The 13,960-nt window shown below is 40.2% G+C and overlaps 2 protein-coding genes across 5 annotated transcripts in view; one reads left to right on the top strand and one right to left on the bottom strand.

Annotated features, from left to right (window-relative positions):
• The window catches only part of NDUFAF2 (NADH:ubiquinone oxidoreductase complex assembly factor 2), a 56,924-nt gene extending 50,616 nt beyond the window's left edge, over positions 1-6,308 (top strand). For both annotated transcript variants that reach the window (XM_063128034.1, XM_063128033.1), the window contains one exon: positions 5,786-6,308. In XM_063128034.1, the coding sequence (XP_062984104.1) occupies positions 5,786-6,040 (255 nt within the window). In that variant the 3' untranslated portion in view covers positions 6,041-6,308. The remainder of the gene's footprint in view (positions 1-5,785) is intronic.
• Positions 6,309-6,564: 256 nt separating this feature from the next.
• On the bottom strand, positions 6,565-12,977 carry SMIM15 (small integral membrane protein 15). 3 transcript variants are annotated; one of them, XM_063128035.1, is made up of 3 exons: positions 12,897-12,977; positions 10,439-10,503; positions 6,565-8,873 (listed from the first exon to the last, which is right to left on the bottom strand). In XM_063128035.1, exon 3 carries the CDS (start codon positions 8,841-8,843, stop codon positions 8,616-8,618), a length of 228 nt encoding a protein of 75 aa, XP_062984105.1. In that variant the 5' UTR covers positions 8,844-8,873; positions 10,439-10,503; positions 12,897-12,977; the 3' UTR covers positions 6,565-8,615. The 3 variants fall into 3 exon arrangements, with proteins under 3 accessions (XP_062984105.1, XP_062984107.1, XP_062984106.1); XM_063128037.1 differs by lacking the exon at positions 12,897-12,977 and adding an exon at positions 11,409-11,428; XM_063128036.1 differs by lacking the exon at positions 12,897-12,977 and adding an exon at positions 10,806-10,944.
• Positions 12,978-13,960: the final 983 nt, after the last annotated feature.

The raw sequence follows: 13,960 nt of genomic DNA, 5'->3' as shown, positions 1-13,960 counted from the left end.
GGTGGTGATTCATTTTGGTGGTATGGAGCTAATGAATTTGGTTTGTTCTTGAAAAGTAAAGTACCCTCTGCCAAAATTTCTCTAGATAGCAAACACACAAGCTTATCTAATAATAAGGGCTACTCAAGTCTAAGACGAAAAAAAAGAATGCCAAACTAGCGGTCCACATCTTAATTATGGTAATCAGGCAAAGGCTGTTTCAATAAAGCAGAATTTTAATAAATTGAATAATAAATTGATTTGACAAATATATTTTGTTGACCAGGGCAATTCAGAAAGCACATCTTGTGACTGACTGGGATTGGTTTAAATGTCCATTTTAACAAACTCAGCTCTGTCTTGGGCTGCTCTTACATTTGTGCTTTAGGCTGCCTTCATTTATTTCTTGAGCTGTTTCTTCCCACTTGGCACAAGTGAATTCATGTTTATCTGCTAAGCTTGCAGGAATTGTCTCGTTTTGGAACATTCAGGACTTGATGGAGGCTTGGTTGCTTTTCTCTCACAGCTGCAACATAATGACCTTTAAGTCTTACTTTCCATTTCTGAATCTCTTACTTGAGGGGCCAGAAAGCATAGCCAGGCTGGTCAATTAAAGTGTGCCCATCGGTTGTAGCTTTTATCACATTCTTGTTGTTGTTGTTTTAAATTATCTCTCCCATGTTAGTAGCATTGACTCTGAGAAATTAATACTAAACTCCATTAATGTTTTAAAACACTTTCAATATGCCCTCTGCAGTTCACCAAATATTAAAGGAAATTGTTTCTGCAAAGACGTGCTCATGCATTCTTAAGCAACTGTGGTTCAAGTGCATTCCCAACTTAATGCTGGATACTAAAATTAAAATACTCTGTACATCTCCCAACAGCATTTGTAATTCAGGGGGAAACTACTGGTTTCTCCTACATCTTCTTTAGTAATAAGGATCTAATAGTAGTTCATTCATTGAAAGAAACTGCATTGCAAAGTATTATATGAATTAGGAGAAACCTGGCAACTTTTAAGAGAATAGAAAATGCAGTTAATATTAAAGTGCATGTAGGATAGATTAGTATTTTTAAATTATTCATTTATGTTAAACCCAGCCTTTCTAACAGGAAATGTCACTCAAAGCAGCCAACAACAATAAAAGACAACATTGAAAATGAATGCATAATTAAAACAATCATAGAATAAATATATTAAAACACAATTTAAAAACCTAACAATAAAAGAATAAAAGCAGCATCCAACCCAACAGACCAGCTTACACACCGAAGGCCTGCTTGAATAAAGAAATCTTTGCCTTCTGTTTGGAAGGTCAGCAGGGAAAGTTTTCAGGAGTTATTTGACTGCAGATAGGCACTTAGTTATGTGTGATTGTGAATGAATTCAGTGGGAGTTTGTGTGTGTATACACACACACACACACACACACACACATATAAATGTGAGAGGTGGAACTGCTGTTTACAAGGCTTCATATAGGCCTTTTTATCTGTAGTGTCAGGATCCAGTTGAACTGCAACCATGTACTACCCTTCCATCGACCAAAGATGACAACCACTCTCATAAATCCTGGCATCCCACCTGGTTCACCCTTATATATGTTAATGCTGCAAGTCTGTGTTGAACCACATAGAAGGAATTACTACATCATCTACGGAATGTATGAATTGGACCATAGCAAGTACCATTCCTGATCAGAATGTCATCCAAGTTTTGCAAGGTTTATTGTGTTTCATATTTTGTGCGCTGAAGCCCTGAGAAGAAGTATTATGGTGCAAGAGAGCAGCATGGTTCTTTTCACTGGTAGGAGTGTTGTCATTGTAAAAAATCTCTACCATATCTTCGAATAATTCATTATCTTGTCCATCTGCAATACATTACTATTTGGCTCAGAAAATTCCAGTTAATAAGCCTGTTGATTGTTCCGCATAAGGGAGAAAAATAAACTCTTTAGAAGTTAATAAATGCCAAATTGCACTGGCAATATCTTTGAAAACCTTAGCAGGAACAGTATGGTGATATCTCTTAAAAATCATGAAGTAGTGAGCTAGCTTTCGAATGTCACAAAATGCTCACTCAATGTTAAGACCATGGATCTTGAACTGCTTGGTGGGCCATCCTAGTAATGCTCATTAATTAAAGCTCCTCATGTATGGATCCCTCCTGTCCCCTCGGAGTGTCAACCAACTTCCCACTTTGGCTATATTTATAAGGGAGGGATATTTCTACCCACAAAGGTTTGACAGATGTTGCTGGGGTGAAGTAGCATTATCCTCCCACTTGAAAGCTGTTTTTGTGAGTTATACCACACGTTCACCCTGCAAGGTAGGACAGGCTGCAAGACACTGTGTCTATTTTACTCAGAGGTAGGCTACCATCAGCCAGGCATTAATAACTCCTATGGAATCTTAATCTAAATCTGAGATTCCAGACCAATGGATCAAGAAGTATTACTAGTTTGAAAAGAAGTTGGCTGCCTTAGGGAAACTTTGCCCTAAGGTAAGCCACCCACAAACACAACTTTTCCCACAAACCTCTAGAAGGTTGGTTGTTGGTTTTTTTTTTAAAAAAAAAACCTCTTCCTGTGAAAGGAGGAGACTCAGAATGGAAAGACTTGTATAGCTGTACAGATAAAATGCCGTAAAACCTCATCCAGGAGCTTCTTATTATGGGGATGCACTATTTCTCTGTAACTATCTGGTCAATGTCATCTTTCCCCTGGAGTCCAAATGTTAGTTAGGAGGGGCTTCTGCTGCATATATCTGTATTCCATATGGGCCTGACCTTTGTACGCCAGAAAAATTAGAAAGTTAATTGAAGTCAGTTAAATTGTTTAGCATTAGAGACGGAATAGGTTTATTACATTGTGATAATGGAGATTCATTACTCTGCAATCTCAATTTCATTTTGATATGGGAATTTGGTTTCCTTTTGAGCTTGCATTTGGCAAATAGTCACTTGATTATCCATGGCCAGTGTGCTTTTTCTCACTGTATGTCTTTGTGAAATTATTTAATATATGTATTCTTTGTACAATTGCATCCCCACCCTGCTCCTTCTCGGGAAGTTTTCTGGGTTATAAATGGAAATAGTGGGAAGTCAACATTTTAATTTAAGCTCTCCTTTTGGTAAACATTGCACGAAACATTTGCTTTGTACATTCATTTTTCTCTGTTAACTTTTTTGAAATAGCACATGTACTTTGCAACTGTGTATGTATTAGGAAGACTTAACTTAAAGGCACATGAAGCATCCACCTTGCTAAACTTAAGCAGGTTAGTGTCTGGTCAGTGCCTGGAGACTGCCTAGGAAGTCTATGTCTGCTTTGAGTTCTGTCATGGAAGAAAGCTGGCTAGTAAAAATTACTAAATAAATAGTATGTTACTTTTTGAGGAAGATCTTAGTGGTGAAGAGGTTCTGGTATGTTGACCTTAGTGTTCTCGTTAAGGGTGGGTGCTGTGATGCAGGAAGTCCTCTTGGAGATAGGGGAGAATGCACCTGATCTTACGGATTGCTGAAATTATGGTTGAAACAGTGATTGGGTTCAGACATCATGATAACCTATCATGGGTTATTTAAGCCATCATGACATAATTAACCTACCATGGGTTATTGTGTCATCTGGTGGGATTTTTTTTTTAACCCATGATGGCTTATTTGGCCAAAATAACCCACCCTGATAACCCACGGTCTGCTGAGTGGGATATTTAACACATCATGGGTTATTGTGTTGAGTGGCGGTCACAGGTGCTGCTCTGCTCTCTGCTGGCTTATTGTTTAGGAATACGTTAAAGCGACAAAGCGAGCAGTGTAGAGGAGGCAGGCTATGAGGTTTGATCCTGATCCTGCAAACCCCAAGATATTACATGCATCCTCCACTTTTTGGAGCACCTGGGATTTTTGCTGCTTTCAGTTAGTACTGGGTTTTTGTAGTGCATTGGGTGCCTCCTTACTAGATGGGGCAGGGAATGAGGTTTGGTCCTGATCCTACAAACCCCCAAGGTTTTCTAGCCACTTCCCCCTTTTGGGGCACTCAGTATTTTCCCTCCTTGGTGAGTTATCATGAAGTGGTTTGATGGTGGATCAGGTGCCTCCTGACTGGGAGAGAATATGTACGAAGTTTTGTCCTGATCCTGCAAACCTCCAGCGCATCAGAAGTGAAATAGCGCCACCGCTCGGATGGGAGGACTGTAGCAGGGCAGTTGGGTGAGTGAAATTACACAGTAGCTTAATAAGCTGCTCATGTAGCGGGAAATTGTGGGCTATTTAAAAAAAATAAGCTACTTTGAGTAGCTTATTAACCCATAACAGGCTATTGTGACATCCAAATGCAGCCAGCCCTTGAACATGCCAGTGCTAAAGCACTGCTATTTCATTTATGTGAACCCTTAAACCTTCCTGATAACTTCTTTTGGGTGAGAAACATTACAGAAAGGCATGCTGTATTTGCTTTTAGCTCCTAGATCACTAAATGGTTCCAGTGAAACGAGATGGCTGGGGCATAGCGATAGATACAAAATCATATTTCACATTAAGCTGTTCTACGTCCCATGGCATATTCCCCCCACAGAGGAAAAAACAAACACTGATTTCGACCCTACTCAGTACTCACATAGCCAGAACCTTTCGTGCTTTAAATCCCTTCATATCTTTTACGGACTTCATCGCAGCATGATGCCGAGGGGCAGTGCTCAAGTCGATTAACCAGATCATGAGCAATTAATCCCTCTCTGTTCCAATGGGATCATTATCACTGCTTTATGCTGCTTTTACATCTGTTCTCTCTGCTGAAATATCCAAATTCCATCATAGCCCATTTGGTTCCTTTTGAGGCAATTGGCCTGGGATATGAAACTGTAGAACTGGTATCTATGATATTGCAAGATTTTTGTATTGCTTCTAGCTTGTACGTTCATGAAACTCAGCAAATATTAAAGTTCCCTTAGTTATGTTATGTGCCTTTGTTTTAATTTCACAATTGGATGTGAATACACAACCATATATGTGAAACTATCATAGACTGCCTGTGAGCCCTGTGCTGAGCACATACGTTCAACATTAGCAGTTTCATTTGTATGATAGGTTTTTTTTAAAAAAACCCAATTATCGGGTGTCATATTGGAAAACCATTTTGACAAGTCTATCAATATTAGGCTTAATACCTAGTTTTAGGCAGATTATATTAAAGCAATGCGTTGCATCTCACTGCTGACGAAACGCTCTGTGATCTGGTAGTCCATCAGCAGAATGGGGAGGGAGGCTATTTTTGGCCATTCTCCTGTGCCACCTCCCATGCTGCTCTGAAGTATCCCCCAAGTTCACGGGTGCTGCAGGGGAAGAGAATTGTCCCAAACCATCTCCCGCCCTCTTGTTCTAGATCAAAGAAATTCCATCAGCAAAGTGGCACCAATTGGATACAACCCAATAGGATGGTTTCAGATTCAGGCACATGCAGCAGAGGGTCTTCCCACCCCTAAAAATGCTACATGGAAGGTCAAGGGATTCTGCTGGTTGGAGGATGAACAGGAGGGCAGAGGGCGTCACAATTTACCCTATTCAGCAAGGTCTTCTGACTGCCTGATTTTCAGGGAGCTGGAGGGGCTACCTTGGAGGGGGAAAAGGCAGGAAAGTTTGCTTCCACAAGCCCCATTGCCCACATCTAAATCTTGAACCAAAACAAAGAACATATTGCACACCTCTGCCTGAAGCCGGTTTTGTATAAATATGCTGTAGGTCAATTTGTCTCATTAACATTCACCTGGTGTGTTTTTTGGGTCACATTGTTGCATTCTTCCCACAGGAAATTCTTCAGAATGAGGAGTATAAAGACAACATAAAAAGGAGGGCTGAAGAGGTTTCTGAGAAGGAGAGACTCTTGCAGGCTAAAGAGTATGAAGAAGGGCTTGTGGCAGAACCACTTCAAACCCAGATTAAAGGCCATGCATCTGCCCATCACTATGGAAAGAATGAGCCCTCAGAAGAGCCAGTTAGTACAGCAAATACTTTTCAGCCTGGAGCCTGGATGCCTCGTCAGGACAGTGCCCGTAATAAATAAGACGCCAGATGCAAAGTTTCAGGAATTAGATGTATAATTATGTTAATAAGTACCATAAGTGAAGGAAGCTATTTTCTCGAATACTTTATATCACGCTTCCAATACAGGCCATAGGCCTGAAAAGGTCCAACAACATTTTTAGAAAAGCTAGTTTCGAATCTGCTCACTTCAGCTTCTTGTGCATTACTTGTGGAAATGACTTTGTGTAAATAGAAGCAAGGCTCTTATTAAAATGTTAAATGATTCAACATTTGCATTCTAAAATTCATAGATGGTATCTTCTACTCATTTCAAGCTTAAAGAAAATTAACATTGGTATGATCACTGTAGATAGCATCATGGTACGTGCTATGCAGTGGTATGTACCATGGCTCTTCTTCTAAAAGAAAAAAATCACAGATGGCAACTTTTCTTTTCAAGGAAATGGACCCAAGATGTTGGATTAAAAAAGAAGTGCTATTACTTTTGTCCATCATGTTTCCCTATTAATGTGTCTAACTGCATTTTAATGAGGAGTCAAAACCCACTTGAACAGCGCTGTTTAATTGTTTTCAGGTTGTGTATAGAGGCACACACTAGAGTTACACCCTCCTTATTATAAAGATTATTCAGTATCCTTACAAATTAACAAAGCCAATTTTTAAGTATCATTTATTGAAAGTAGAAATTTAAATAAGATTAATGCTGTTCCATAGCTGAAATGTACAATCAGTACATATAATATTCACAAGAGAAAATGTGGCCTGGATTTTTTTTTAACACACATAAACAATTATACTTGACATTTCATCAGAGATGCCAGCTATTACTAGATTAAGCTATGTTTCCTATCCTGGCTTTATCAGTCCTTACATCAGTAACCCATGGTTGCTACAATGTCAACACAATGTCACAGCTCATGGCAGGACCCCATTAACTCGTGCTAATCCAGGATTTCATCCCATTGCTACTGCATTAATCGGTGCTCTTGAATCTCCACCACCATGCCTTTGAAAGGAGTGATATAATACAAAGCTGTTGTGGCATAAAGGAAGCTCTGGTATAATTTACTACAGCCATGTGTAAACCAGTTCTTCCATAGCTGCAATATTGTACTACTTTATTTACAACTGGCTTATTTATAACTGGCTTGTAACTCACAGGGAGCAGTCTGCTGGTATTGACTTACAAATGCTGCTGTGGTAAGTACAGCAGTTCAAGTAGGAACAGCACCACCACACTTACACATACTTGTAGGGTGTTAATCTAACCATGGATTCTTAAGAATCCTTGCTTTTAAGTATAGTTGTCTGCAACAAGTAGGGCTTAATTAGAAATATAACAATGGCATCACTGAAATGCCTCCCCAGGCTAAAACAATGGCGCCAGCCATTTGTTGTCTGCCATGCATAAGCCTTCATCTCTTCCCTTGCCCCCCACCTTGTCCTAGGAGGCAGTAGATTGGTTCAAATTTCACAGGAAACCATACTATTCAAACACTAGTTCTTAAGCCATCGGTTAAAATAACAACAGCCTCCTCTGCTCAGCTGTTATAGGAAACTGTGGTTAGTTTAAAATAGGAAAAGAAGCTTTCCATCTCATCTTTGCAGGCACAGGAGAAGAGGGAGCCTGCAGTAGTGGAAGCACTGGTTGTGTATTCTGTCTGAACTGAGTCATAGGAAGACAGCAAAAAATCAGGGTCTATTAAAACCTTTAGCACATCGTGAGGAACTGATACTGTATGCTGCCTTTACTGGACCTAAGGAATGATGCTTTTAAGTATGAAGACCGAAGCCAAGCTAAGTTCAATCAAGAGACATTCAATTCAAATTCTATCCCTGCTTTTGAGTAATACTATACCTAGAGTCTCCTTAAATTCGCTTAAACATAGCAGTGCTGTCATTTCCCTTAATATATCACTATTATTTGTATGGACAGAATGAAGCAGCATGTAATGATCCTATCTGTTCACATAATAGTACTTTAGCGTCAAAGCCATTATTCCCACTTATTGGTCCTACATAGATCAAACAAGTGGTCATATTTCACATTTTTTCCAAAATATTCTGCAGATAAGGACTGCTACCATTTTACATTCGACAACAAAAACACACAGAATGGGCAGGCATCCCCTTTTGTTAGGATGTGAATTACCCCAAAGAATTCCATAGTACAATTCAACAAAAGGTGAACATACTGACTCTTGCTATGAAATCTAGGCAATATAAGAATAATGTAGTTATGGTTTAGTCCTATAGAAAAAAAATCTAAAAAACAGAACAGCACATATATTTTCCGTGCTATAAAATCATAGCTAGATCTTTAATCAACAAAATCATGTCATATTTTATAAAGACATTTTATACATGTATTTCAGCTTACATTTTGCTTACAAATACACCCCAAATTAGAAAATAACTCCCAGGACAATACTTCTTAAAAAGCTATTAAAATTAATGACAAATTAAAAAGAACACATTATTTTAAGAATTCTCAAATTGATGCATATCCATCTCCTGTAAAGATTACAACACAAAAAGATATAAATGTAAGAACAGTGCTGTTTAGAAAACTTCTGTCCAGCAGGGTTTACATCTTAGTCCTTCTTTGTTCGTTTAGCCTTAGCAATATTTTCCTGGCGCTTCTGTTTCTTCTTTTGCTCTCGCTCCCTGGCTTCAATCATTTTTGCCAGTTTCCATGACAGTACTGCACTTGCTAAGAATAGGGGTGTAAGAGCTAGGATCACTGTTGTAAGAAATCCATATGGATCCTTTGCAGCCCATTCCACAATATACTCAGCCCAGGATTTGATATTATCCAACATTTTTTTTCTGCTACCTAATTGGGGAAAATCCTACAAAGGAAAGAACACTATTAGATAAGTAATTGAGTACTATTCAATATATAGTCATCTATTACTTGGAATATGAAATATTAATTTCATGCATTATTAGGGCTGCAACATTAACACTACAACCCTATATATCTCTGCTCAGAAATCAGTGCGACTGAGTTCAATGGGGCTTAATACCGCTTAAGTGGGTATAGGCTTGCATTGTTAATTGATTAAAGATATTTTAAATAATGTAAGTATCCCCGATCAGTCATTCAATTAAAAACAAAAACAAAAACCCAGACTTGCAAAAACTGCAGATGGCAACAGCCATTTTAAAAGTGGTATTTCCCCCTGTGTAAGAGAAGAGAAAATGCCTCTTTTAAAATTATGCCTGATTTGAAAAGCAAAGTAGCCTTTTTTCTTTAGAACTATTGGGTTGGGTCTACATAAGCCTCTTGTGAATGAAAGAATTCCTTCTATTTGTGAGAGCTTTCTGATTTAGAAGGGGAATCCTGTTTTCTGCCCCCTGAAAATCTAACTCCAGAAGATTTGGGGACCCTTCAGAACAGTGGGGCAGGGGTGATTGAATTGCAGAAAGGTAGGAGCATTCTGAGCATAACTCCACTCAGGGGCCTCTCCCACTGATGGAATAAATCCTGGATCCAAACCCATCATTTCTTCATACAGATTTAACTGAATGGTTCATAAAGAAACAGTAATTTATGCTGCACAACAACTCTAATATCTCTGCATCACTGAGACTCTAGACATATTTCTTAGTGGCATGCAGGTAGAGATTTTAGTTTTCCAAAGTTAACCCATTTCTAGGCACAGTAGCTAACAGTACCACTTAAGAGCACTTGCACCCTGAACAGGAAAAAGTTCACGTGGATCACAAGAGTATTGAGAACTCTGTGATTATTCCTATTAATAAGAAGGAAGCTCAGGGAAGGGATTGTCCCCATAGAGTAGAGACCTTGCCTGTGGTCAGTTTTCACAGCTGTCCTAACCATGGTTTGCACCACTGCAGTTTGAGGTGATCCACAGGATCACCTCAAAAGAGTCACATGGATGCCAGCCTTTGTCCTCACAAAAGAGAACAGATTTACAGACTTTTTGTTCATAGTTAATGCTGTCCAATTAACCAGGGCAAAATAAAGATACTGTAGTTTAAACTAGAAGATTTTATCTGGGAATGAAAACTCATAGGAAGAGCCACGCTGGATCAGACCAACAGCCTAGCCAGTCAAGCATACTGTTCATATAGCAGCCAACATAGGCATACCATCTTTGGATTTAATTTCAGTTTTCTCATACGGCACCCTTCTGCAAGGTGAGCTAAAGGGAACTTTTCAGTTGAAACCAATGTCTTTGCTGGAATTCTTTTCTGCAATATCTTCCACTTCAGCCTCTGCAGAATGGCATTACTGAATTTATCTCCCTCTTCTGCTGCCATGATCATATTACCATCTCTAGTCATTCCATTGGGATCCAAGGAATACTCTATATTACCTTCTATTTATTATGATTCTCCAACATTTATATAACATACTACTAAAGATAACAGATCACTCCACACTCACCCAAAAGGCTAAGAAGCTCCAGTTTAATTATACACAACAGGACTGGACACAGTTGTCACACGAAACTAAAGGGAATAATATTGAAACATTTAAGGCAATTTCTGAGTTTTACAAATTACAGAGCAATGTTAAACAACTGAAACTAAGATATCAAACAATACGTGTATGTCTTAAAGGTAATGTAAAGGTCCACACAAAATGTTAGTATTTTAAGTGTAAATCAAAATGAGAAAGGTGTGGAACTGGCATGGGTTCTTTCCTCTGATCAAACATTACTGGAAGGGAAGCAACACTTTGGAGATGTAAGAGTCAGGCATTAAGATTTTCCCATAGACAACTGTAGCAGATTTATGCAGAAGTATCCTACTTTGGAAGTTGTCATTCACTGAAATCAAGACAGAATGAAGAGGGAGAACCATATCCACTGAGGCTAATGCAAGAAACAATGCTGAAATTAAAGGATAATCTCTTTAGGTAAATCTTATTCAAGAACGTCTTGAGAATATAGTAATTCAACAAAGGAAAACAAAGCTTCTCTGCTAACAAGTTTTCTGGGCAAGAAAGCTTAGAAAGGCAAGAGATATTTTAAGTAAATGAGAGCCTGCATCCAGGAGATGAATTAGACTAAATATCTGCTATAACTCTTTACAGTTCATAAGTCTGTATGCACAGTGGCTGCTGAAACTCTCAATTCTATCTCCAGTTGTATGTGTAACAAAAGAGCTCTATGTGACCACCCATGGGGTCTATTTGCGTGGAAAACTAGTGCATTAATGGGGTCCAAGCCCTTTGTTGACACATTCTCAGCTTCTCAGCAGTATTCCCCATTATACAATGACTGAGAAGTATACCACAGAAATACCCCTTCTTGGCTCCCACTGTGCACTTCCCATTGAAGTGTATGATTAAGTCATATTCTGTTCTAAATAAAGAGTAATGACCACACATTCAAGAAATGCTTGCTGCCTACCTATTTCTGTTCAGAAGGGTAGCAGCAGTTACTGCGAACACCAGAACCATCTGAGCCTGCCAGTGAACCAAGGTCTAAGATAATCCTATTGTGCTGAACCTTGTGATTACTCCCAGGTAATCGTTCACAATTATAGCATAAATCCAGTTTGGCCTGGCAGTGCTCCTAGAGAAGCATTGAACAGAACACTGCATGTTCTAGACCAGGCACAGGCTACCTGCCAGTCACCAGATATTGCTGGATTCCGTTAGCCCTGGTCATTGACTATGGTGGCTGGGCCTGCTGGGAGTTGGAACCCAATTATATCTGGAGGGCCACAAGTTGCCCACCCCATTAATCCTTTATATGAATATGTTATCCCTTGTCCTACTCAGTGATGGAATTGGAAATTTTCCCAATGCATTACATTTATTTGCATAGGGAAATTTTCTGAAGCCCTAGAGAGATCTAATTTAGCATGTTTATTTTACTTAGTAAACAAAGCTAAACAAAAGGCCCAATACACCAGAAATAAATGACCTGATTTGGGGGTGGGGTGGAATTAAAGCACATTTAATATAATTTAAATGTTAACAGGTCAGAATCATTTTCCTAAATCAATTCACAAAAATAGCAGCTACTCATGTTGGTTTTAGAATAATCCAGAAGTAGCAGGGGGAACACTTTTACTAGGATCAACCCAAGATCTCAGAACACTGCCAACGTAGTTGACCCTAATAAAGCCTTCAGAACACAGCAACGGCAGCACAAAACAGCAGAAATTCAGCAGATGCATGAGATAAAGTCATTGGAATGAATACATTACTCTCAAGCCCAACACGTGTGTCAGGACTGAGATTTATGCGTTCATTCCAGTAAAACTATCCCCTACAGCTGTTGGATTTCTGCTCCTTAATATATATCTATATTTTTTTAAAAAGGTATTGTTATGATTACTTCCAGATCATTTTTCCTGAGGCTGGTACTCAGGCATTCAACAGGTGCAGCTTCCTCAAGACTACCGCGCCTGCAGGCTAGGGAGATCTTCACCTGTTGAATTTCTGCCTCTAGGGAAGGCAGCTGTTACAGCCAAAGTATCACGGCGAGGAATGGGAGAAAGAACGGTTAAAGAGAGATCTGGGTTAGGGTAGGGAAGTGACCAACCAACCAACCTCCCCCATCACCCTCAGCCAAGTGCGTGAGGGGAAGATTTGAACGGCTCTCGTGAAACAAGGTAAGTGCCTTATTTCTGCGGGGGTATGAAAGCGAGGAAACGCAACGAGAAATGAGGCAGTCTCAGGGTTTTGTGGGGAAGGGGCGTGGAAGCCCCCTGCTCAGCCACCCGCCCTTTCTTTACCCCTACATAGGTGCGGGTTAAGGCAAAAACCGCCTTTCTCCTGCCCTCTCTCTCTCCCCCCCGCACCCCGGGCAGGTGCCGCTTCCCTCCCTCCTTCTCGCCCCCCTTCAAGAACTCCCCCTCCCCTGTTCCTGATTAAAGGATTCGCTCACCCGCCAACCGGAAGTAGGAAGAACAAAGCGAAGGAAGTTCTCGCCTCCTCCCGCGAATCCCACTTGTATTCTTCAGCGATCATAGAGGATACAGTGGGCTAGAGAGGTCAGTGACAAAGCCATACCACAAGAGATAGGACTACGTAGACTCTACCTTTTAGAGAAACACACCCAATCGTCTGGAGATGGAACTTCCGGGTTCCAGCAGGTTTTTATTGTTTCTCCCGCTGATAGACAAAACATGGGTTTACGAGAGGGTTTTTGTGCAAGTGTGATTGGGCAGTAGCGTGTCACTTCACCCCAGAAACAAAAGGCAGCAGCAAAGAGAGGGGCATATGGGACTCAAGTCTCATTTCGTGGGGAAAATGTGATATGTAACTTTTAATTTTTTAAAAAAACACTGCTTTGCCGATACAGTCCATTATCGTCTATTGCAGGTTAGGACTGCTGTGGCTAAAAAGACAGTCACTACTACAGCTTTGCAATTTAGACTAGTTAATAATGGGGCGGTGTCCTGTTTGGCTATTCATACCCCGCCCCCATACAAAACACTCCCTAACCTATCTCACAGGGTTGTTGTGAGGATAAAATGGAGAGGAGGCAGAGGATCATATATGCCATTTTGGGCTCCTTGGAGGAAAGGCGAATTTTAAATGTAACAAATAAATAAATTAAAGCAAACGTCTTCAGCCCCTCCTCCAAGCCCCAGTCCAATGCATATTGGCATGCAGAAACCATGTGCTCAGATATGTGCATACAAGAACATAAGAAGAGCCATGCTGGATCAGACCAAGAGTCCATCTAGTGCAGGATTCTGCTCACACAGTGGCCGACCACCAGCTTGGCCACAGGAAACCCACAAGCAGGACACAGAGTACAATAGCACATTTCCCATCCATGTTTCCCAGTAACTGGTGAACACAGCATACTGCCTCTGATACTGGAGGTAGCATAAAGCCATCGGGAATAGTAGCCATTGACCGCCTTCTCCATGAAGACCCGTTGCGTTTTTAAACGTTTAAGGCGCAAACCTATGCATGTTTAGACCGGGGGGAAATGTCTTA

This window comes from Elgaria multicarinata, chromosome 6 (genome assembly GCF_023053635.1).
Source record: "Elgaria multicarinata webbii isolate HBS135686 ecotype San Diego chromosome 6, rElgMul1.1.pri, whole genome shotgun sequence".
NCBI lineage: Eukaryota > Metazoa > Chordata > Lepidosauria > Squamata > Anguidae > Elgaria > Elgaria multicarinata.
The sequence above is the reverse complement of the archived record's forward strand: the minus strand, read 5'-3'. Positions and strand labels throughout refer to the sequence as shown.